This window comes from Neophocaena asiaeorientalis, unplaced genomic scaffold (genome assembly GCF_003031525.2).
Source record: "Neophocaena asiaeorientalis asiaeorientalis breed wild unplaced genomic scaffold, Neophocaena_asiaeorientalis_V1.1 scaffold113, whole genome shotgun sequence".
Classification (NCBI taxonomy): domain Eukaryota; kingdom Metazoa; phylum Chordata; class Mammalia; order Artiodactyla; family Phocoenidae; genus Neophocaena; species Neophocaena asiaeorientalis.
The window spans coordinates 519,731-547,499 of NW_020172316.1; the positions used below are offsets into that span (position 1 = coordinate 519,731).

General features: G+C 34.0%; 1 protein-coding gene across 1 annotated transcript in view; it reads right to left on the bottom strand.

Annotated features, from left to right (window-relative positions):
- The window catches only part of FSIP2 (fibrous sheath interacting protein 2), a 115,142-nt gene that overhangs the window by 76,352 nt on the left and 11,021 nt on the right, over positions 1–27,769 (bottom strand). The window contains exons 8-11 of the mRNA XM_024766856.1: positions 18,642–18,768; positions 16,168–16,257; positions 8,191–8,306; positions 7,322–7,367 (exon numbers count right to left, since the gene is read on the bottom strand). Of these exons, the coding sequence (XP_024622624.1) occupies positions 7,322–7,367; positions 8,191–8,306; positions 16,168–16,257; positions 18,642–18,768 (379 nt within the window). The remainder of the gene's footprint in view (positions 1–7,321; positions 7,368–8,190; positions 8,307–16,167; positions 16,258–18,641; positions 18,769–27,769) is intronic.

A 27,769-nucleotide genomic window follows, 5' to 3' on the forward strand; every position in this document is an offset into this window, starting at 1 on the left:
AACTAAAAGCTAGTTCTTTTGGAACAACAAAACTGATAAACCTTTAGCTATCACTCATCAAGAAAAAAAGGGAGAGGGCTCCAATCAATAAAATTAGAAATGAAAAAAGGAAGTTACAACTGACACCACAGGAATACAAAGGATCATAAGAGACTATTACAAGCAACCATACACAAATAAAATGGACAACCTAGAAGAAACAAATTCTTAGAAAGGTACAACCTTCCAATACTGAACCAGGAAGAAACAGAATATATGAACAGACCAATCACAAGTACTGAAATTGAAACTATGATTAAAAAACTTGCAGCGAACACAAGTCCAGGAACAGATAGCTTCACAGGGGAATTCTGTAAAACATTTAGAGAAGAGTTAACACCTACCTTCTGGAACTCTTCAAAAATTGCAGAGGAAGGGAAGGAATACTTCCCAAGCTCATTGTATGAGGCCACCATCACTCTGATACCAAAACCAGACAAAGATGTCACACACACAAAAAATTACAGGCCAATATCACCTATGAACATAGATGCAAAAATCCTCAACAAATTACTAGCCAACCAAATCCAACAACACATTAAAAGCATCATACACCATGATCAAGTGGGATTTATCTCAGGGATGCAAGGATTCTCAATATATGCAAACCAATCAATGTGATACACTGTATTAACAAGTTGAAGAATAAAAACCATATGATCATCTCAATAGATGAAGAAAAAGCTTCTGACAAATTTCAACACCCATTTATGATAAAAACTCTCCATAAAGTGGGCATAGAGGGAACCTATTTCAACATAATAAAGGTCATATTCAACAAACCCACAGCAAACATCATTCTCAATGACAAAAACTGAAACCATTTCCTCTAAGGTCAGGAACAAGACAAGGATGTCCACTCTTGCCACTACTATTCAACATAGTTTTGGAAGTCCTAGCCACACAATCAGTGAAGAAAACGAAATAAAAGGAATCCAGATTGGAAAAGAAGAAGTAAAACTGCCACTGTTTACAGATAACATGATATTATGCATAGAAAACCCTAAAGATGCTACCAGAAAAGTACTAGAGCTTATCAATGAGTTCTGTAAAGTTGCACGATACATAATACACAGAAATCTCTTGCATTTCTATACACTAATAACGAAAGATCAGAAAGATAAATTAAGGAAACAATCCCATTTACCATCACATCAAGACAAATAAAATAAAATACCTAGGAATAAACTTACCTAAGGAGGCAAATGCTTGTACTCAGAATAAGTACTGAGTATAAGGTACTGACAAAAGAAACCAAAGATGACACAAACAGATGGAGAGATATACCATGTTCCCGGATTGGAAGAATCAATATTGTGAAAATAACTATACTACCCAAAGCAATCTACAGATTCAATGCAATCCCTATCAAATTACCAATGACATTTTTGACAAAATTAGAACAAACGTTTACAATTTGTATGGAAACAAGAAAGACCCCGAATAGCTAAAGCAATCTTGAGAAAGAAAGATGGAGCTGGAGTAATCACACTCCCTGATGTCAGGCTATACTGCAAAGCCACAGTAATCAAAACAGTATGGTACTGGCACAAAAAAAGAAATATAGATCAGTGGAACAGGATAGAAAGCCCAGAAATAAACCCACGCACCTGTGGTCACCTAACCTATGGCAAAGGAGGCAAGAATATACAATGGAGAAAATACAGTCTTTTCAATAAGTGGTGCTGTGAAACTGTAAACAAAATGAAATGACAACCTACAGAATGGGAGAAAATATCTGCAAATGATGTGACCAACAAGGGGTTAATATCCAAAATATACAGACAGCTCTTGCAGCTCAGTATCAAAAACACGAACAACCCAATCAAAAAATGGGCGTAAGATCTAAATAGACATTTCACCAAAGAAAACATGTCAATGGCCAAATAGCACATGGAAATATGCTCAACCTCACTAATTATTAGAGGAATGCAAATCAAAACTAAGAGGAGATATCACCTCACACTGGTCTGAGTGCCCATCATCAAAAAATCTGCAAACAATAAATGCTGGAGAGGAGGTGGAGAAAAGGGAACCCTCTTGCACTGTTGATGGGAATGTAAACTGGTACAGCCACTATGGAGAACAGTATGGATATTCCTTAAAAATCTAAAAATAGATTTAACATATGATCCAGCAATCCCACTCCTGGGCATATATCTGTAGAAAACCATAGTTCAAAAAGATACATGTACCCCAGTGTTCACTGCAGCACTATTTACAATAGTCAGGACATGGAAACAACATAAATGTCCATCAACAGAGGAATGGATAAAGAAGATGTGGTACATATATACAATGGAATATTCTCAGCCATAAAAAAGAACTAATGTTATTTGCAGCAACAGGTATGGACCTAGAGATTGTCATACTGAGTGAAGTCAGACAGAGAAAGACAAATATCATATGATAGCACTTATATGTGGGATCTAAAAAAAAAAAAGGTACAAATGAACCTATTTACAAAACAGAAATAGTCACAGGTGTAGAAAACAAACTTGTGATTACTATGGGTAAAGGGGGGGAAGGGATAAACTGAGAGACTTGCATTGATATATACACACACTATATATATACACAGTGTGTGTGTATATATATATGGATAACTATATATATAATAGATAACTAATAAGGACATACTGTATATGACAGGGAGCTCTACTCAGTACTCTGTAATGTATAATGGCCTGTATAGGAAAAGAATCTAAAAAAGAGTGGATATATGTATATGTATAACTGACTCACTCTGCTGTACACCTGAAACTAACACCGTATTTTAAATCAACTATACTCTAGTAAAAATTTAAAAAGGAAAAAAAAGTTCTCAGGCAAACAGTTATTCATGTGGGGAGGAAGGCAAGGGAGATAACAGTTTTACACTGAGAGGACCTGAAGGGGAGCTCTACTGGTAGACTGGTTTTGCTGTAGGTCCTTAAGGTAAGAAAGGGCTACAAATTATACCTGAGGGGAGGTACAGGAATTTTCTCTTTACAGAGGGTTATTTATGATTCTATTCATCCTGTTCCCCTTATGCAGAAATAATTGTGGTTTCCTCTACTTGCTGATTTCCTGCTAATACCTAGGCCTAACAGCTAAGGTCATTTAAAAAAGTATGACCAAGTAGAGAAAATTAAAAACTCACTTAAGAGAAACCCAGAAATCATAGGGCTAAGAACTACATGTGACATTGTCAAAAGCAAAACTGATGAAAGACTCAAGCTATGCCCATTCACTGCATATTGCCTATGGCTGATTTACAGCTACAGTGGCAGAGGTGAATAGTTGCAATAGAGACTTCATGGCTGGCTAACACATGAATTAAAACCTTAGGTCTCTCAAATAAAGAATAGACATTTTTTTGGTATATCTGTGGAACATTAAAAAATATCAATACATATTTGGCCACGAAGAAAACTTAACTTCAATGAAGAGAGATTTAAAGGCTATATTTTCTGATACTAATTCAAATAAATTAAGAACGTTACCAAAATTATTTATTAGAAATTTAAATATATACACAGATAACTGTTTTGAAAGAGAATTTAAGAGGGGAAGTAAAATCTATGTGTAAACCAATAAAAAACAGAGCAATTTACATCAAAATCTACAGTTGTGAGCTACACTCACAGGAAAATGTTTAGCATAGAGGGTATTATTATTAGAATAAAAAAACAAAACAAAATTCCACAGTTTTGGAAGACAGAGTTAATAGCTTGGCTGGGAATGCTCTGTCCTTATCTCTATGGAAAAATGGATGTTTGACTTTGACTTTATTAAATTTACTTTTTGCTTATTTATTTTTTAAATTACAATTGATTTACAATATTTCCTTAGTCTCAGGTGTATAGTAATTCAGTTAAATATATATTTCCAGATTATATTCCATTATAGATTACAAAATACTGAATTTAATTCTTCATGCTATACAGTAAATCCTTGTTGCTTATGTATAGTAGTTTGTATCTGTTAATCCCATACTCCTCTCATTTGTCTCTCCTTCCCTCCCTTCTCCCCTTTGGAAACCATATATTTGTTATCTATCTCTGTGTGACTGTTGTAGTTTTGTATATAGAAGTGATTCTGCTGTATCCCATAGATTTTGTATGGTTGTGAGTTCATTTTTATCTTGAGGTATTTTCTGATGTCTTCTTTGATTTATTTCATCATTGACCTATTGGTTTTTTAGTATCATGTTGTTTAGTCTCCATTAGTGTTCATTCTTTTCCCATTTTTCTTTCTGTGGTTGATTTCTGGTTTCATACTATTGTGGTCAGAAAAGATGCTTGAAATAATATCTACCCTCTCAAATTTGTTGGAGCTTGTTTGGTTACCTTAGTATATGGTCTATTCTAGAGCTTTCCATGCATGCTTGAGAAGAATGTGTAGTCTTTTTTTTTTTTTTTTTGGATGTAGTATCCTATAGATGTCAATTAAGTTAAACTTGTCTACTGTGTCAACGTAGGACCTCCATTGCATTACTGATTTTTTGAGAAGATAAATATCTGAAATAAACACCTTAGCTTTAACAGCTCAAGGAACTAATTAAAGAAGGACAAACTAAGCCCAAAGATAATAGATGGAAGGTAATAACAAAGATCAGAGTGGAAATAAATGAAATAGAGCCTAAAAAGAAAATAGGAAAGATTAATAAGTACTTTTTAAAAAAGATTAACAAAATAGACAAAATTTTAGCTTGACTTAACAGGAAAAAAAAGGGGGAAAGACTCAAAATTAGAAATGAAAAAGACATTACAGTTGATACCACATAAAATCAAAGGATAATAAAAAACTACCATGAAAAATTATATCCCAACAAATTAGATAACCTAGAAGAACTGGATAAATTATTATAAACGTCCAACCTACCAAGACGGAATTATAAAGAAGTTGAATATCTGACAGACCAATTACTAATAAGGAGATTGAATCAGTAATCAAAAACCTTCCACACAGGGAACTATATTCAATATCCTATGATAAACCGTAATGGAAAATTACATAAAAAAGAACGTATATATGTGTATAACTGAGTCACTCTGCTGTATGGAAGAGAGTGGCACAACATTGTAAATCAAGTATAGTTCAATGAAAAAAATTAAAACCTTCCAGCAAAGAAAAGTGCAGGACCAGATGGTTTCACTGGTGAATTGACCAAACATTTAAAGATGATGAATTAATACAAATCCTTATCAAACTCTTCCAAAAAAAAAAAAAAAAAAACCAAAAGAACCCCAAACCCAGAAGATGAGGGATCAGTTCAATATTCATTATACAAGGCCAGCATTACTGAGATATCAAAGCCAGACAAGGACACTACAAGGAAAAAAAAAAAAAGCTATAGGCCAATATCCCTGATGAACATAGATGCAAATATTCAAAACAAAATATTAGCAAACCAGAGGGGGGACCTTGAAGATAGCGGAAGAGTAAGACGCGGAGATCACCTTCCTCCCTACAGATATACCAGAAATACATCTACACGTGGAACAACTCCTACAGAACACCTACTGAAGGCTGGCAGAAGACCTCAGACCCCCCAAAAGGCAAGAAACTCCCCACGTACCTGGGTAGGGCAAAAGAAAAAAAGAAAAAACAGAGACAAAAGAATAGGGATGGGACCTGCACCAGTGGGAGGGAGCTGTGAAGGAGGAAAGGTTTCCACAAGTTTTATAAAAAAATTTTTTTCTTAGTAATTAATTATAATTTTAATAACTTTATTATACTTTACCTTCTTTCTTTCTTTTTCTTTCTTTCTTTCTTTCTTTCCTTCCTTCCTTCCTTCCCTCCTTTAGACAACGAATCATCCCAAATTGAGGAGGTGGTCTCTGAGAGCAAGATTTATGATTTTTTTCCCCTTTACCTCTTTTTGAGAGGGTGTATGTATATGCTGCTGTGTAAGATTTTGTCTGTATAGCTTTGCTCCCAACATTTGTCCTAAGGTTCTATCCATCCCTTTTTTTTCTATATAATTATTTTTTAATTCAATAACTTTATTTTATTTTATCTTCTTTCTCTTTTTTCCTTCCTTCCTCCCTCCCTCCTTTCTTTCCTTCTTTCTTTCTCTTTCTTTCTTTCTTTCTTCCTTCCTTCCTTCCGTACTGCCTTCCCTCCTTTCTTTCTTTCTTCATACTTCTAGTAATTCTCTCTACTTTTTCTCCCTTTTATTAGAGACGCAAGATGGAAGAGATATGGGAACATATGTGTATGTATAACTGATTCACTTTGTTATAAAGCAGAAACTAACACACCATTGTAAAGTAATTATACCCCAATAAAGATGTTAAAAAAAATAAAAAAAATAAACAGGAAATGTAAGAGCTAAAAAAAAAAAATTAGCAAAGCAATTCATTAGTATATTAAAAGAATCATATGCCAGGATCGAGTGGGATTTATCCCTGTGATGCAAGAATGGTTCAACATATGCAAGTGGTTAACTGTAATACACCACATTAACAAACAGATCCGTGTTCTAGAAAGATTGCTTTACACCAAAACGTAGGGTGGATTAAAAAGAGGAAGAAGAGGTTGGAGGAAGGTTACTGAAATAGTCAAGGATGGAGGAAAGAAAGGCAGCAGTTGTGGGAATGCAAAAGAGAGAGAAAGAGGAATGAAGGAGGTAGATTAGACAGAGAGTGGCAACTTGGGGATACAAAATTCAAGAAAGAGGAAGAGTTAAAGATAAGTCAAGTTTTGTGCCTGGGTAAAAACAGGATCAAGAAGTTGAAAAATTTGATTTTTGTATTGAATTTGAGGTGGTCATTGGCCACTGGATGGAGGTGTCTAGTATTTTCTATGTGTGTATATAGGTTTTGCATGAGAGTGTTATTAGTGACTTCCAAAAATCTAACAAGGTGCAGAAAAACTTAGTTATTGTATATTCCACTCAAGGAGAGATGGGAAATAGGATGTATTGTCTGTGGGGAATAGATGGCAGTGCAGTATGAGGACCTTCCTGGGCATATTTCTCTGTATTATAACCTACTGAACCACAGTATGTCAGTACCTTACTCTACCTATCACTATAAACAGCTACAGCAGAGACTCTAACTTTTCCACACTTTGCAAATTTCAAAAGTCATACTTATCAAGCAATCATTCAAACATATAGGCTAATTATAACATCAAAATTCGTAAACAGTTTTATACCATGCTTTATTTTCCAAAATAACCATGGTTTTTAAAATCCATGGTATAACAAGTAACTTGAGAAACCGTACGGTGAAACCATAATTAGGTACTTAACAAACAACAGAACAATTATGAATGTTTTTTATTTTCTTACCTCTATTATCAAAAACACTTGATTTTTTATTTGTCTCTCCATCTTTCTATATGGTACAACATTAAAGATAAAAACATTCATTAGTAACTTCACTTCTGAAAGATTTTGCCTTCTACCAATCAACCAAATTAATACAGATTTTCTTCCCTTTTATCTTCTAACTCTCTCATGAAAATTGTCTCAGGGACAATACTTATTACCAACCTCCTAGGACACCTTCCACAGGGATCTCAAATTTCACTAGTTCAAAATTGAGTTTAATATGAAGCCACGTATAAACTTTACCCTCTTCTAGTACTCCACATTTTTTTTAAAGACATGGTAATCTATTTAGTGGTTGGTTCTAAAACGTTTAGTCATTCAGTTTGTTTCAGGGAAATACAATCCAACCTATTCTAATCCAATCTAATGCTTTAAGAACACATTGCTAAGAATCAAAATAAAATTTATCATCCCAGACTCTCAATTTACTGTAATAACATTTTTGCATCTGTCTGCCCCATTAGACAATGAGTCCTCAAGGGGAAAGATTATATCTTATTCTTCTTTGTATCCTATGTGACCAATTTATTCATTTTCCCTTCCTTCAGGAAAAAGTCACAGGGCTTTGGCCAACAGTAGATGCTCAATAAATATTAGATATTGCAATTGCTAAATGTTTGTTTGGATTAGTTTCTACTAATGAGAGTGAGTGAGTTTAGCACAAAGGTAACTCAACACATCTAGGGAAAGGAATCAGTTCTCATGAATAGATCCTAATACCCCTAACCAATCCATAACACGGTAGAGAGGGAGATGGTTCACAGAAGTAAAAGTTAACTAGATAAATTAATAATCACCATACAGAAGCTTGAGACATAATTTCATACCTTTTGTTCAATATCATTATCTTGTACATCTGGTTGACAAACAAGAGAAGGTACTGATGTTTTGGCAATATTCTTTGAACTACTTAGAGACCGATGAATGGTGTTTACAAAGGGTCCTAAAAGTAAATGAAAGAAACAGTATAGTTTTTAAAAGAACTCACTGAAGTATAATTTAATGGTTTAATTATAATTGTGTGGTTTAATTATAACTTAATTATAACTTAATTATTTAAATTGAACGGTTTCCTCACTTTAAAAATACATCTATAACTGTGAAGTCATCACTGCAACCAAAATAAAATTTCTAATACCCCTGAAAGTTTTCTCATCCACCTTTGTAATCCATTTATCTCTTTCTTCCCATCCTCAGACAACAGTGCTCTCTACCTCTTACACAAGATTAATCTGAATTTTCTAGAATTTTATATGAATGGGATCATATAGTATGTGATATATAGTATTTTTTGCCTGGCTTCTTTCACTCAGTATTGTATGTTTTAATAATTCATTCCTTTTTTAAAAAATTTCTGAGAAGTATTCCATTGTATGGATATGCTACCATTCTTTATCTATTCACCTGTTGTTTGGGTTGTTTCCAGTTTTGGCAACTTACAAATATTTATGAACTTACCTGCACAAGTTTTTGTGTGGGCATACTTTTTCATTTCTATTGGGTAAATATACCTAGTAGTAGAATGGCTGGGTCATATGGTAAGTATATGTCTAACTTTTAAGAAATGCCAAACTGTTTTCCCAAGTGGCTGTACCATTTCATGCCATTCAGCAGTGTGTCAGAGTTTTAATTCTCCCACATCCTTGTCAACACTTAGTAGGCAGAAGAAAGGAAATAAGATCAAAGTGAAAAAGAAATAGAAAAACAAGAGAGGAAAACTAACAGTTGACTCCTTGAGAAGTTCAGTAAAACTGATAAAGCCAGACCAGGAAAAAGAGAAGACACAAATTTCCATCATCAGGGAAATTAGAGATAACAGCATAACAGTCTATAGATAATACTAAAAATAACAGATTATGAAAATTTATAGCAATAAACTTATATGAAAGGGACAGATTTTCCTCAAAAACAATCAAATCTCACTCATGAATAAATAGAAAATATGAAGAACCTCATATCTATTAAAGAAATGGAATATATAGTTAAAAACATTTCTACAAAGAAAACTCCAGGCTCAAAAGACTTTACTTCTGAATTACACAAAATACCAAAGGAAGAATTTACACTAATTCTACACAAATTCATCCAGAAAATTGAAGAGGAGTAAACTCCTCTCCCAACTCATAGTTTGATACCAGAAGCACTCAGATATAAAAATCATTACAAGACATTACAAGAAAAGAAAAACTCAGTCAATATTCTCCTATGAATAAAGATGCAAAATCTATAAATAAATTGAATCTAACAATATACAATAAAAGATAATACATAATGAATAAGTGAGACTTATTCCAAGAATGCAGGGTTAGTTTATCATTCAAAAATAAGCCAAAGTAACTTACCACAGTAAGAGAAAAGAGGAGGAAATGTAGACAATTATCTCAAAGATGAAAGGAAAAACTTGATAAAATTCAACACCCATTCATGATGAAACTTCTTAGTGAATGAGGAGTATGAAGGTATGTCCTTCCTTTGATAAAAGCTATCTTCAAATCTCCAGAACTATATTCTAATTTATATTGATCACTTGGCCTTATATTTTAGAACAAGATCAGAATGTACACAATCACCATTTTGTTCAGCACTGTTCTGGAGGTCCTGGCCAGCAAGAAAAAGAAATGAAAGGTGAACCCAAATAAAATCCCAGCTGACTATGTTGTAGAAATTGGAGAACTGTAAAGATACATACATGCCAATGTTCACAGCACTGCTATTTACAGTAGTCAAGACATGGAAATAACCCAAGTGCCCATCAAAAAATGATTGGCTTAAGAAGATGTGGTGTATCATGTATGTGTATACACACACACAGAATATTAGGTGACCATAAGAAATAATGAAATATTGCTGTTTGCAGTAACATGGATGGACCTAGAGAATATTATGCTTAGTGCATTAAGTCAGACACAGAAAGACAAATACTATATATCACTTATATGTGGAATCTAAAAAATAATACAAATGAATCTATACAAAAGAGAAATGGACTCACAGACTTAGAAAACAAACTTAATGATTACCAAAGGGGAGAGGGAATAAGGAAGGGACAAATTAGTACTGGATTAATGGATACAAACTATATTCATAAAAGAGATAAGCAACAAGGATTTACTGTATAGCACAGGGAATTATACTCAATATCTTGTAATAACCTATAATGGAATATAATCTGCCAAAAAAAACCCTGAATCATTATGCTGTACACCTGAAACTATTGCAATATTGTAAATCTACTATACTTAAATAAAAAAAATAAAATTTCTATGGAAATGCAAAGGCCCTAGAACAACCAAGTCAACTTAGAAGAACAACAAATGTTGGAGAACTCAAACTGCCAAATTTCAAGACTTATTATAAAGCTATAGTAATTAAGAGAATGCTATTGAATATACTCACATAAGGACAAACAGACCAATAAAAGAAAAGAGCATGTCCAGAAATAGGTCCAACTATATATGATTACTTCATCTTCTCAAAGATACCAATGAAACTCACTGGTGTTGAAACAACTAAATGTGTACAAGGTAAGACTGGATAGTCCAGTCTTCTCAGATAGCAAGGAAGCTAACAAAAATCACTAGGGTTGTGTCAAAAAGGACTCGAAAGTTATCTTGAAGGGGCCCTCACTGGCCAGAGCTGTCACAATTTCAACATTAGTAAGCACAGTAATAGCAAATTTTAAGCACATAAAATTTATATAAATCTGTGAATTCATAATGAAACAAAACTAATTGCTCACTGTTAGAAGATGCTACTGAAACAATACATTATTTTGAAAAGTAATAAATGATGGTAAAATATTAAGCATCAGTCTGCTTTTCTCAAGTATCCTGTATCACAAAGTAACCAAATAGTAGTTGGGGGAAAGTTTCTTTTTATTAGAAATTTTCTAGCTAGTTTACGAAGAAGGAAAAATATCCCAATTTTGTAATGCATAATTAATTTGTGGATCAAGGCCTTGAACATAAATGGCTGCTAATATCACAAAGAGAAAGACAATGCAATATTATGTGTCTCCTGATGGAAAGATACACCATCATGTATGCATCAGTCTTGCTAAAGAAACTGAACCTGAAAGTGCATAGATTTAACTAATACTTTACAGGAAGTACAGAAGAAATAACATATACCATATAGATGCAATCAGTAAAAATTCAGTAACTGAGGAGCTCAACAAGACAAGCAACTCAATTCCTTCAACAAATAAACTAATTTTAAAGAAGAGGAGGGAGGGAGGGAGGGAAAGAGAGGAATATATGGAAGGAGAACCTATAGATTAAAAGACTCAAAAGACATACAAACTATCACAGTATGTGTCAATGTAGATTCAAAGTAATGTCAAAATACTTTTGTGACATTTATGAGATTACTGGAAGCTGAATTGTAATTAGATATTTGATTACATTAAGGAATTATTATTTGTGCAATGTGATCATGGTATTGTGCTTACACATTAAAAAAATAATCCTTATCTTTTAGGTACATATTGGTAAGTTGATGGATGAAAATAATATGTGTGGGATGTGCTTTAAAACAATATGGCAGCAGGGAGAAGTTGAGGACATAGACAAAACAAAACTGTCCAGGAGTTGCTGAAGCTGAAAGATAGGCACATAAAGATTCTGTTGGTTTTTGCTTATGTTTGAAATGTTTAATAAGGCTAAAAAAAGTCATTAACAAAATTATGGAAATATGTGCCACAAATAAGACAAAAGATTAATGTCTTTGCCATATCAAAGAGAACTCATAGAAATGAACCTCAAATAAAAAGTAACAAAATATACAAACTATAAGGAAAAATGTAACATTTTATTATACTGAACTAAGAACTTCTGTACATCAAAAGATAAAAAAAGAATAGAAACAAATTACAAATTGGAAGAAGATATTGCTATACCATATATATGTATATAATAGAATGTGTGACCAAAAAAATCTTTCAAATCTGTAAAAGAAAGAAAAATACCCCAATAGGAAAATGGACAAGAGATTTGAAAAAATAATTTCTCAGAAGAGGGAACATGACCCAGAAATCCCATATTGAGGCATATAACCCCTAGAGAATCACCTGTCCATGAATACCAGGAGATATATATGTATAGAATGGTGAAATATTGTTCAAATAACAGATACTTCCACCAAAAGAAAAACATATTAAATTGTGGTGTATTTACACAATGGGATATTCACACAATGGGATAGGATTAGTACTGAAAGGAAGTAAAATGTCAGACAATACATAGGTAAAACTTTTGAAATATAATGCTGAGTATAAAAAGTAAGTCACAAAACACTGTATACAATATCATATCAATTATATTAAAATACCTTAATAATGTTATCTATGTCCATCAGAACCATGGAGAACAACAGTTTTAAAGTTTTTTTGGGGAAAAAAAAAGCCTGACAACTTATAATTCGATATCAAGGGTAAATAGTATAATTCAGGAATGAAGGTAAAATAAAAATACTCTCAGGTGAAGGAAAACTAAGATAATTCAGTGCCAGATAATTTGTTCTAAAAGAGATGCTAAGGGAAGTTCTACAGACTGAAGGAAAATGATACCAGAAAGAAACATGGGACCAGAAACATCAGGAATTAATGGGTGACCAAAATGTTAATTATTTGAGTAAATATGATAGGCTGTTCTTCCCCTATTTAGTCATTTAAATGATGATTACTCTGAGTGGCTGTTTGGTATATGTAGATGTAATACATAAGATAATTATAACAAAGGGGAGAGGAGTAAGGAGACATATATAGTGGTAAGGTTTCCACATTCTACATAAAGAGGTAGAATATCTAGTTAGGGTTGACTGTGATTAAGCCAAGTAAGTACACTGTTACTTAGAACAACCACTAAAAAATCTGTACAAAGAGACATAGTAAAAACAATAGCCATGGACAGTTGGAAATCAAACTTTAAAAATACCATGTACAACAGTACCAAAAATGAAGCACTTATGTATACATATAACACAACATATACAAGATTTCTATACTGAAAACTACAAAACACTTATGAAAGAAATCAAGGACGACCTAAAAGTCCTTGATTGGAAGGACCCTGTAAAGATTTCTTTCCCCCTTAAATCGATCTATAGATTGATTTAATATACTTTATTCAAAAATCCTGGCATAATTTTTGCAGTAAAGCTGAGTATAAAGTTTGTACTCAGATAAATGAATTAAAATACCCATAAAAATTTTGAAGAAAAGTAAAGTTGCTGGAATTATGCTACATTTTAATAACAAGCTACAGTAATCAAAGACAGAGCAATATGGGCAAAGGGGGAGACACACTGATCAATCAGAAACAGAAACAGAAAATTAAAAGGCAAGTTACAGACTGAGAGAAAATATTTGCAAGTCACACACCTGAAAAATACTTCTATTCAGAATATACAAATAACTCCCAAAACTCAACAGAGCAAAAAGCTTCAACAGATACTTCACCAGGCAGGATTTACAAAAGGCAAACAGCATATGAAAAGATATTCATCATCATTAGCCATCAGGCAAATACAAATGAAAACTACAATGAGATACCATTATATCTATTAGAATGATTAAAATAAAAAGTACTGATAATACCAACAGTTACAAGGATGCACAGCAAACAGGGAATGCAAAATGCTACAGCCACTCTGGAAAACAGTTGGGCAATTCTTTATAAACTTAAACATATACAACAATTCCTTGTTCACACAAAAAGCTTAATGTATACTTCTGATCTTTCTATTCATAATCACCAAAATCTGGAAACAACCAAATTTCCTTCAACTGATGTATGCATAAATAAACCTGGTACATACACACAATGGACTACTACTCAGCAATAAAAAGGAGTCAACTACTGACAAATGAAATAATTTGAAAGAATTTCAAAGGCATGCTGAAAGGAGCAATTATCAAAAGATCAAATTCGGTATGATTCCATTTACAAGGCATTTTCCAAAGGAAAAAGAACTATAGTGATGGAGAACATATCAGTGGTTGCCCGGGCTTATTAGTGGGAGAGAAGACGGTGTGACTGCAAAAGGACATTTTTGGAATGTTGTAAATGTTCTCACATGATTCTGGTAGAGGTCATACTAATTCATACGTGTGTTAAAATTCATGCAATTATATAAAAAATTCCATTTTGCTTTAGGGTAATTTAAAATCCAAAATAAATTACCTCAGGATCTTTTTATGAGAATGAAAAAATACAGAGACAAGATCAGAAGCAGGAACTATAGAGAATTCTGGCCTCTGAACTCTGGATAGTTGCCAATTATGAAACGTGAGGGCAGACTGCCCATAAGAGTGTAAAGGTTGTGACACTGTATGGAGTTCATACTTAGTTCAGTGATGAGATGGAAACTAAGGAGGTATGATTATGGTGAATGGGAAAGAGGGGCACTTTTAATATATAATGAATTGTGATATCACTACTGTACATTTCTAAAATTCACACAAAACAAGAATGATTCACTTGCTAATCTCTTAGAGGGTAAAAAAAGATCCTCTCCCCCCCAGATATGTATTAATATAGTTTTAGAATTCATCTTTGTCTCCCAGCTATGCTTAATTAAGTTTATAGTGTTGATACCTGGACGACTGTCACAGATAGAGTGGTACCTTAGTGAGGCTGAAAATCATATTTTCCATCTATCATTCTTTCCTCCAATAACACTGAGATTTTTTTGACATCAGTAAGACCAGTCTGGCCTGCATTCAACACTAGACTTTTAGAAGACCATTCTGCATGAGATAACTGCTTTAGAGACTGAGAATTTAGTTTTATTGTCTACATTTAGTAGATATGTGGCTTGTATTGTCATAATTGTATGTGTTGTAAGTAACTCTTTGATATTTTATTAAAAAAATCTTTGGACTTTAAAAATGGGACCAAAAAATCTTTGGACTTCAAAAATCTTTGGTCTTTAAAGCTTAGAGCTGAATTAAGTAAACCTCAGTAGTCCTGAGTGGAAGACAGCCTCAGCTAACCCTATCTTATCTCAGAGACTTTATGAGACTAATCAAATTACACAGTCAGGGAAGAAAAGATTTTAAACTTTTTCTTTAGAATTTAACTGATAAAGACAAAGGGATTTAATTTTTATACTTTAATTTTTCCCTGGAAATTTAATATGGGAGAAGAATTCATATTGCTCAATTTCTAACAGTCTTATACTTTTGATAGTATATTATTGGGAGGATATTTATGCTGTTGTTTGGGTTCTGGTCTAACCCAATGAGCTCTAATGGACAACATGAAGTAACATAGAATGATATAAATAAAGAAAGTGATATTTCACTGGGGTCCATAGTGGGTTGAGTGAATGTACATAAACTTAATTTCTGACTCACTTCAGAGTTTTTTTCTTTTTTTTAACATCTTTATTGGAGTATAATTGCTTTACATTGTTGGGTTAGTTGCTGCTGTATAACAAAGTGAGTCAGCTATACGTATACATATATCCCCATATCCCTTCCCTCTTGCGTTTCAGAGTTTTTAAAAATCATTTCGAGCAATATAAAAATTATCTTGCAATTTGTTACATTCATGTATTTTTCATTCAGCAGCAATAGACCATTTAATTTGTCTAAAATGATAAGTTTAGAACACTAAATCTGTAACTTGAGATGAAATTCTGAAAGCAATAGAGGTTATATCATTGTTTGTAAGCATCACTCTGAATCTGTCATTTGACAACAAAGAACAGAGGAATTATCTGAACTTAAGCAAAAAAGGCCATCCAAATTCAGTCTTTCCCAAAAATACTATTTAATATTTCTTATCACAATATTAAATTACCATATGCTCCTTTATTTGCTTTCTGGTCACCAACAGGATAAATTATCTTTATGTCATCATTACTCTTCTTTTTCTTCTTTGGAGAATTAGCTTAAAGAAATGCAACAAAACATTTATTTTTAATAATGATGATGACAGAATTACCCAAGACAGGCTCTCTTTTCATGCCCAATAGGAAGTGAGCCTATATGCTAATTTCTATTTAGGATTGTGGGGAGGTATTGGAGAAGATGGAGGAATGCGAAAAACGATTACTCTTCAAATATTATCCCTTCAAGTTAAAAGATAGAAGGACAGAATTTTCCTCTGACAGAGAGAAAAGCTATACCTGGCTCAACTGTAACAGGCCATTTCATCTTTGTAGAGATGGATACCAATATAGCTACTGGCTGGAGACCCACCAGCCAACAGTGACAATTGCAACTCTTGAATGTACCTCACAGCCTAGCATAAGCAACCATATACATATTCCTCTTTTGTGATAAAGGAAATTATAGTTCCCGTTTCTAACCATTTAGGAGGGCAAAGGATCCTCACAGCATGTGCGCTCAATGGGTTTTCATTAAGGCTGTCAAATGTGAGAGTGATCTGTCTTCTCATTGGAGCAGGTTCACCCAATGTTCCTGTCCTCTCTTATTCTCTCTGTCCCTCTGGAAGCTATCTACTTGGTGGAAGATGACAACATTACTATAGAGGAATAATTCAATTTCATTTGTCACTTTGATAAAATAAATTAATTTATATCCCACTTCTTCAAAAAAAGGGATTTGAGGCAACAAGTGTTTAAAAATGTCTTCTTGAAACTCTTTTCCTATTAAATGAGAAAATTAATGGTTCTTGATGCAGGGATGTATATAGTTTCTAAAGTGATTTCTTTTTTGAAGGATGAAATTGCTATCATTATCTCAATGAGCTGAATAGGCTGAATTAGTCCATTCAGTAAGCATGCATGTATACAAACACACACAAAGATATACATATATACATACAATACTAGGTGCTCTGTGAAACAGAAAGGTGGGAGTTACGATATAATAGGTAGTTAAGACAGTGGGAAGTATGGAATACATGTATTAAGAATAATACAAAGTACTATAAGTGATTCGAAGGACAGGTATCTTCAAATTACAGTTATCAAGAAAGACTTTTTGTAGTGTCACTTACAGTGGAGCTTAAAGAATTGTAGGAGTTACAGAGATGGACAGTGAGCATGTCATTCCAGGCTAGAAACTTGGATAAAGAGAGGCACAGAAGTATAAAAGTTCACTTGTGTTTTAGGAACGGTCAGCAGTCTCGTTTGATTAGACAATGAAATTAATTGAATGCTTACTATGTGCTAGAACTCTTGGGCTCTTTATGCGATTTAGGAGTATTTTCTTCTCAGATGATGCAACTGTGATTCAAAGAGGTTAAATAATTTTGTTCAAGCTATTTACATGGCTAGACAATGGTAAAGCAGGACTTTGACTTCAGCAGTTTGGCTCTAGAGCCTAAGCATATCACCCCTAGATCATATCTGCCTTATTCAAGGAGGTAATGTGAAATAAAGTTAGGTTTGGGTTTGACCCTAGATGGTGATGAATGGTTGTCTAAAAAGTCTGAGCTTCATTTAAGAGGTAATGGGGATCTTTAAGTTTTGAGGCCAGGAGAAAAAAACTAGAACAGAGTTTTACGTGTAATTATGTAGCAGTGTAAAAAATGGATCTGAGGTAGGTAAAAATGAGAGCCAATGGAGACTAGTTAGTAATATACTTAAGTGACAAAGGGAGGCTCTCACATAGAAAGAGGATTGATGGGACAGAGATAGGATTGATCGGATGCTATGATGATAACTCATGGAAGATTATTATCTTCTTTCCTAATACATTTAGTCACAGATAATTAAAACAAGTCTACATTTTTGTATTCTGGCCATGAAATTTTAATATCATTAATTAATTTAATAAATCCTACTATAGTCTTAAAATGTTAAAAATAAAAGGAAGCTGGTAGATACTGGGCATAACAAAGTAATGACTTGATGTTCTTCCTTTAAACTTTCATTTCTTCCCTTTTTTTCCTTTCTTTGTTCCTGTCTATCTTTCTCCACCTCCTTTCCTTCTTCCCTGTGTTCTTTTCTGGTACTGTCTATTCTTTATGGCTGGCAAAATAGTAGAACACCATGTTGGTATGTGATAGCAATTATCTTACAAATTTCTAAGGTTTCAGTAGCAAAAAATACATTAAGTATAGGGAAGTTGGTTAGAACTGCAATATAGGCAAGGCTGTCTGCTGAACCACTTGATAAGGTTATTTTAATTTTTACATGTATGTCTACTTTTCAACTTGAACTATTACAGGGAAATGCCTAGAACCCTTCGCTGGCACAAAGCAGGTAGCAAACGTGAGCAAACAGAGTTTTGTAAAAGGATCTTTTACATAAATACACAGACAAGCACTTTCTACATAGCTACATCAGCCCTTAATGTTCTCACATTCATAATGTGGTCCATCTTGTTCTCTGTAATCAATTGTATTTTTCCTCATATCTTCTCTTTTAATGCCACTTCCTTGCATTTTTTGTAAATGATAAGCCATTTTTTTCTCTAGAAGGGCTTGTTTCTAAAATATTAAAGAAGTATATTGGTTAACATCAACTTGCTGTTTAGAAATACAAATAAATATTTAAAATGTGATAGTATGTTGGAAATGAGCAAGCCTTATGACTTGTAAGGTTATTCAGAGTACAAATTTGGGGGGGTAGTAAGGGGTAAATTGCCACACATGGTCAAACATGAAGAATATATTTAACCCTTAGATGCAATTTATCTCACTGTACACCTTCAGGGTGTCTAGTTTCAGATCAGATAGCATCTCAATGCATTGCTCTCCTGGTGAGTTTAGGCAATTTCAAATCATTTTCAGTTGGAGGATTCCTTAACCAAGAGTCACTCAGGCCTATTATATTACATATTATATATAATTATATATTATAATAATATATTGTTATATATATAATTATATATAATAATAATATAATATATAATAATATAATAGTACATAATTATATATATTATATTATAGGCAAACATAATATCATACATGAAATTTGACTTCTCTCTGTAAATCTCTGGACTAATATTGATACTGGATGTGCCAGAAAAGAGATAGCTGCACAGAGGAAATCACCCAGAAATCCTCAGAGAATTTCCTAAAGTAGTCAGCAATGGAATGGATCACTATGTGTATGTGAGGAGACAATCCAAGACCAAAGACAGGATCATCCCAAAAGATTCAAGAAAACAGTACTTGGCACCTACCTATGATGCCTATTCTCACCAGCCACCCCAGAAAAATTTTGTAAGTCGTAGGGCACTGGGTAGAGTACTAAAATGTTGCCTCAGTAGTGGGGAATAACTAGTCCCAGATTAAACATGATTCTGGCCCCATCTAACAACTATTAAAAAGCAAGACCTATAAAAATCAAACCATTTCCAAATAAACTACCTATCTACATTCAAGAACAAAAGCTAAGGAATATTTATAAAAAGCTGAAAATATTCAGCACACACAATATAAAATTCATGATATCTGGCATCTAATCAAAGAATACCAAGCATATAAAGAAGCACAGAAATATGACCCATAAAGTGAGTAATCAATCAAAAATGATCCAGAAATGATACAGCTGTTAGAATTAAAGATAACATTAAAATTGATAAACTAAAAATAGAGCTATCATATGATGCCACAATCCTACTTCTAGGCATATATCTGGAGAAAACTCTAATTTGAAAAGATACATGCACCCCAATGCTCACTGCAGCACTATTTACAACAGTCAGGACATGGAAGCAACCTAAATGTCCATCAACATAGGAATGGATAAACAAGATGTGGTATATATATATACATACATACATATATATATACATATATATATATATATATATATATATATACATACAATGGAATATTACTCAGCCATAAAAAAGAATTACATAATGCCATTTGCAGCAACATGGATGGACCTAGAGATCATCACATAAGTGAAGTAAGTCAGAGAAAGACAAATATCATATCACTTATATGTGGAATCTAAAAAAATGATACAAATGAACTTATTTACAAAGTAGCAATAGACTCAACAGACATAGAAAACAAACTTATGGTTACCAAAGGGGATAGCAGGGAGTGGGTGGAGAGATAAATTAGGAGTTTGGGATTAACATATACACACTATTATATATAAAATAGGTAAACAACAAGGACTTGATCTATAGCACAGGGAACTATATGCAGTATCTTGTAATAACCTATAACGGAAAAGAATCAGAAAAGGCATCTATCTAGATATACTTATATATGTACAACTGAATCACTGTTGCACACTTGAACCTAACACGACTTGTAAATTAACTATACTTGAATTAAAAAAAAACAGATAACATAACTACACTCCATATATTTACAAGGTAAACAAGAGACACAGAAGATATAAAAAGGGCCCAAATCAATTTTTTTTTAATGTGTGAGATGAGTAATGCAATGGATGCATTAATGGCAGAGTAGATATTGCAGGGAAAGAGATTAATTAATACATGTTCAGAAAAAGAAACCATCTAAAAAGAAACACTGAGAGAAAAAGAAAATTACAAAATGAGAGGCTGTGGCCAAGATGGCAGAGTAGGAAGACCCTGAGCTCACCTCCTTCCATGGGCACACCGAAATTAAAACTATCTGCAGGGCAACTGTGAGAATGACATGAAGACTAGCAGAAAAGATTTTCCACAACTAAAGCTATAAAGAAGTAACCACAATGAGATGGGTAGGAGAGGAAGAGGTGAGGTATAGTCAAGAGCCACACCTTGGGGTAGGTGACCCACAAGAGGATAATCACAATTGCAGAGGTTCTTCCCAAGGAGAAAGAGGTCCAAGCTCAACATCAGGCTCCCCAGCCAGGGGGTCCTGCACCAAGAAGACGAACCTCAAGAACATCTGGTTTTGAAGGTCAGCAGGGCTTGTGTATGGGAGAACCAGAGGGCTGTAGGAAATAGTGACTCTGTTCTTAAAGGGCACATGTAAATCTCACATGTTCTAAGTCCCAGTACAGAGGCAGTAAGTTGAAAGAAGCCTGGGTCAGACCAACTTGTTCATCTTGGAGAGACTCCTGGAGAGATAGGAGGCAGTTGGCATTCCCTTTGGGGATGGAGATGCTGGTGGTAGCCATTTGGGGAGACTTGTTCTACTATGAAGACACCAGAGCTGGCAAGTGCCATTTTGGAATCCTCCCTCTAGCTTATTAGCACTGGGGGATGATCTTCTCACCAGGGAGCTGGCACCAGTCCTGGGATCCACCTGGGCCATACAACCAGCCTCACTGTGACCCACCATCTCCTAACAGGTGACTAGTTCCTAACCCAGCCACCACAGGCCCCATAGCCAGCCTCACCAGGACATGCTTTGCCCACCAGTTGGCTGGCATGAGACATGGGACTCCCTGGGCCTTGTAACCAGCTGCACCAGGACCCAGCTATGTCCATCAGTGGGCAGGCAGCCAACCAGGCCAGGGGCCAGCCCTTCCTACTGGCGCACCAAAGTAGTCAGCCCTGCAACTGCAGAAGAGAAGAGCCCATGCAGCCCCCATAGGGGACACTCCTAGAGCATAGAGCTCTCATGACCAGAGGGGAGTGTGCTGCTGTGCGTCATAGAATGGTACTTATATAAGGACACTTCTTCAAGATTGGGAAATGTAACTTATCTATCTAATACACAGAAATAAACACAAAGAATTAGGCAAAGTGAGGAGAGAGAGCAATATGTTCCAAACAAAAACAAAACTTCAGAAAAAGAACTAAATAAAGTGGAGATAAACAATCTACCTGATAAAATTGAGTTCAAGGTAATGGTCATAAACACACTCAAGGAACACAGAAGAAGATGGATGAACAGTGAGAAGTTCAACAAGAGTTAGAAAACATAAAGAAGAATCAAACAGACTGAATAATACAATAACTAAAATAAAAAATACACTAGAAGGAATCAACAGATTAGCTGATACAGAGGAACAGATTGGTGAACCGGAAGACAGAGTAGTTGTAATCACCCAAGCTGAACAGAAAAAAGAGTTCAACAAAATAAGGAGAGTTTAAGACATCTCTGGACATCAACCACACTATCATTTGCATTACAGTGGTCCCAGAAGGAGAAGAGAGAGGGAAAGGCACTGATAACTTATTTGAAGAAACAGATGAAAACTTGTCTAACCTGGGAGAGAAAATAGACATTCAGGTCCAGGAAGCACAAAGAAACCCAATCAAGATCAACCCAAAGAGATCCACACCAAGACACATTATAATTAAAATGGCAAAAATTAAAGAATCGTAAAAGCAGCAGGAGAAAAGCAACTAGTTATGTACAAGGTGACTCACATAAGACTCTGAGCTAACTTTTCAGCAGAAATTTTGCAGACCAGAAAAGAGTGGCACAATATATTCAAAGTGTGAAAGGGAAAACTATAACCAAGAATACCTGGCAAGGCTATCATTCACATTTGAAGGACAGCTCTTAAGTTTTGTAGATAAGCAAAAGCTAAGAGTTCAGCACTAATAAACTGGCTTTACAAGAAATGTGAAAGGGACTTCTCTAAGCAGAAAATAGCACAACTAGAAATATGAAAAACACAAAAGGAAAAATCTCATTGGTAAAGGCAAGCATACAATAAAGGCAGTGGATCAACCACTTATAAAGTTAGTAGGAAAGTTAAAAGACAAAAGTAGTAAAATCATCTATATCCACTATAAGTAGTTAAGGGATACATAAAACAAAAAGATGTAAAATATATCAAAACATTAAAAGTGGAGGGGAGAGTAAAAATGTAGGGTTGCTAGAATACATTTGAATCTAAGAGATAATCAACTAAAATAATCATATATATATATATGGGTTTTTACACAAGAACCTCCCAGTAACCACAAACCAAAAATATATAATAAAACACACAAAAAAGAGGAAAAAATCCAAGCATAATGTTAAAGATACTCATCAAGTCACAATGGAAGAGAGCAAAAGATTAAAGGACAAAACAACCACAAATCAATGAACAAAATGGCATTAAGTACATACCTATCAATAACTGCTTTAAATGTAAATGGACTAAATGTTCCAATCAAATGACAGAGTGGCTGAATGAATACAAAAACAAGACCCATATATATGCTGCTTACAAGTGACTCACTTCAGATCTAAAGACACACAAACTGAAAGTTAAGGGGATGAAAAATGTACTCCATACAAAATCTGGGGTAGCAGTACTTTTATCAGACAAAATAGACTTTAAAACAAAGACTGCGACAAGAAACAAGGAAGGATATTACATAATGATAAAAGGATTGATCCAGGAAGATATAACAATTGTAAATATCTATGTATCCAACATAGAAGCACCTAAATACACAAGGTAAATGCTAACAAACATAAAGGGAGAAATTGACAGTAACACAATAATAGTAGGGGACAATAACACTCCACTTACATCAATAGATAGATCATCCAGACAGAAAATCAATAAGGAAACACTAGCCTTAAATAACACATTAGACCCAATGGATTTCATATATACATATAACATTCCATCAAAAAGCAGCAGAATACACATTCTTTTCAAGTACATGTGGGACATTCTCCAGCATAGATCAATCACATGTTATGCCACAAAACAAATCTAAATAAGTTTAAGAAGATTGAAATCATATCAAGCATCTTTTCTGACCACAATGAAATCACCACAAGAAAAAACCTGCAAAAATCACAAATACGTAGAGGCTAGACAACATGCTACTAACCAACCAATGGATCACTGAAGAAATCAAACTAAACATACCTGGAAACAAAAGAAAATAGAAACACAATGATCCAAAATCTATGGGACACAGCAAAAGCAGTTCTAAGAAGGAAGTTTATAACAATACAAGCTTACCTCAGGAAACAAGAAAATTCTCAAATAAAGAACCTAACCCACACCTAACAGAATTAGAAAGAGAAGAACATACAAAACTCAGTTAGTAGAAGGAAAGAAGTCATAATGATCAGAGCAGAATAAATGGAATAAAGACTAAAAATAAAAAGGTGGAAAATATCAATGAAACTAAGAGCTGGTTCTTTGAAAAGATAAACAGAACTGATAAACCTTTAGCTAGACTCATCAAGAAAGAGAGGGCCCAAATAAATAAATCAGAAATGAAAAAGAAGAAGTTACAACCAACATCACAGAAATACAAAGGATAAGAGATTATTACGAACAATTATATGCCAATAAAATATACAGCCTAGAAGAAATATACATTCCCAGAAATGTACAATCCCCCAAGACTGAATTGGGAGGAAAATATGAACAAATCAATTACCAGTAATGAAGTTTAACCGGCAGGACCTAAGGGCTTCACTGGTGAATTCTACCAATATTTAAAGATGAGTTAACACCTATTCTTCTCAAACTATTCCAAAATATCAAAGAGGAAGGAAGGGTCTTCTAAACTCATTCTAGGAGACCAGCATCACCCTGATACTGAAACAAGACAAAGACACAACAAAAAAGGGAAATTACAGGCATTATCACTGGTGAACCTAAGATGTAAAAATCCTCAACAAAATATTAGAAGTCAGAAATTGACAATACATTATAAGGATCACACACCACAATCATGTGGGGTTTATCACAGGGATATAAGAATGGTTCAATATCTGCAAATCAATCTATGTGATATACCACATTAACAGTCTGAAGAAAAATCATATGACTTTCTCCACAGATGCAGAATAAAGTTTTGACAAAATTCAACATCCAGTTATGATAAAAACAAAAACCCTCCACAAAGCGGGTACAGAGGAAGCGGACCTCAACATAATAAAGACCCCTTGTGACAAACCTACAGTCAACATCACACTCAATGGTGAAAAACTGAAAGCATTTCCTCTATGATCAGGAATAAGACAAGGATGCCCCATCTCACCACTTTCCTTGAATATAGTATTGGAAGTCCTAGCCATGGCAATCAGACAAGAAAAGTAATAAAATGCATCCAAATTGAAAAGGAAGATGTAAAACTGTCTGTTTGCAGATGGCATGATACTATATATAGAAAATCCTAGAGATGCCCCCCAAAGTTATTAGAACTAGTAAATGAATTCAGTAAAGTTGCAGGATACAAAATTAATATACAGAAATCTGTCCTGTTTCTACACACTAACAATGAGCTATCAGAAAGAGAAATTAAGAATCACATTTACAGTTGCATCAAAAAGAATACAATACCTAAGAATAACTCTAACAAAGGAGGTAAGAGACTTAATACTTGAAAACTATAAGACATTAATGAAATAAACTGAAGACAAATGGGAAGATATACTGTGCTCATGAATTGGAAGAATTAATATTATTAAAATGACCATATTACCCAAGGCAATATACAGATTCAATGTAATCCCTAACCCTAACCAATGGCATTTTTTAGAACTAGAACAAATAATTCTAAAATTGGTATGAAAACAGAAAAGACCCTGAAGAACCAAAACAATCTTGAGAAAGATGACCAAAATCATGGTCCCTGATTTCAAAGTATACTACAGAGCTACAGTTCAAAGCAGTATGGAGCTGGCACCAAAGCAGACACATATATCACTGGAACAGAAGAGAGCCCAGAAATAAACCCACACATACATGGTCAATTAATCTACAATAAAGGAGGCATGAATATACAACAGGGAAAAGACAGCTTCTTCAATTAATGATGCTGGGAAAACTGGACAGCTACAGGGAAAGGATCAAACTAATTTACTTTCTCATACCATATACAAAAACAAATTCAAAATTGGATTAAAGACTTAAATGTAAGACCCCAAACCAATAAACTCCTAGGATAAAACAGGTAGTATGCTCTTTGACATCGATGTTAGCATTATTATTATTACTTTGATCTGTCTCCTCAGGCAAGAAAAACAAAAGCAAAAATAAACAAATGGGATTCCAACAAACTAAAACGTTTTCGGACATGTAGACTATTGGCAAAACAAAAGGCAGCTTACTGAACAGGAGAAGATATTTGCAAACAATACACCCAATAAATGGTTAATATCCAAAATACACAATGGAATCTTATGACTCATCAAAAAAAAAAAAAACAAGCCAACTTAAAAATGGTCAGAGGACTTGCTCAACATGACTAATCTTCAGGGAAATGCAAATCAAAATCACAATGAGTTACCACCTCACCCCTGCCAGAACAGCTATCATTAAAAAGACAACTAATAACAAATGGTGAGGATGTGGAGAAAAGGCAACCCTCAAGGCACTGTTGATAGGATTGTAAATTATTAGATGGTAGCAGCCACTATGGAAAACAGTATGGAAACTCCTCAAAAAATTAAAAATAGAGCTACCATATGACCCAGGAATTTCACTTCTGGGTATTTAACCAAAGGAAATACAAACACTAATACAAAAGATACCTGCACCCCAGTGTTCACTGCAGCATTATTAACGGTAGCCAAGATATGGAAGCAACCTAAGTGTCCATCCATAGCCAAATGGATAAAGAAGATGTGGTCACACACACAATGGAATATTACTCAGCCATTAAAAATGAAATCTTGCCATTTGTGACAATGTGGATGAACTAGAGGATATTATAGCTAAGTGAAATAAGTCAGAGTAAGACAAATACTGCATATCATGTGTAGCATCTAAAAAATAAAACCAACAACAACAACAAAATAAAACAGATTCAGATACAGAGAAGAAACAGGTGGTTTCCAGAAGGGAGGGGGTGGAAAGTGGGTGAAATAGATGTAGGGGATTAAGAGGTGCAAACCTCAAGTTATATAATAAATGAATCACAAGGACAAAATATATAGCATAGGGAATATGGTCAATAATATCATAATAACTTTGTATAAGGATAGAGGATTACTAGACTTATTGTGGTGATCATTTTATAATGTATGCAAATGTCAAATCATTATGTAATACACCTGAAACTAACATAATATTGTACACTGACTATATTTCAATTTAAAAATTACAAAATGAAAAACATATCAGTGAAGCCTGGTACAGTGTCAAGCAGCCTATTATGTCTGTAGAGAGGCAAGATAGGACAAAAAAAATTTGATAATAATATCCATTATAATTGCTTCTATTCTACATAATACTGGAGGTTCTAGTCAGTGCAGTCAGGCAAGAAAAGAAAATAAGAAGACATCCATGTTCAGTGAGAAGTTAAACTACTTTTATTTCTAGCAACATGATTATTCATGTAGAATATCGATTGGTACATAGAATAAAACAACTAGAACTAAAAAGTGCTTTTATCAATACAAGATATGAAATGAATATTAAAAATTGTTTTTCTATATCCTAACCTCAATTGGAATTTGAAATTAAAAATACAAATTACAATAGCATAAATCATGAAATACATAGGGATGAATCTAGCAAAAGATGTGTAAGAGCTGTATACTTCAAATTACATGAGTACACAAGAAGAAAAATTAAGAAAAACCTGAATAAATGGAGAGAGGTATTTGGTTCATGAGTTGGAAGACCCAGTATTATCAAAAGATCAAT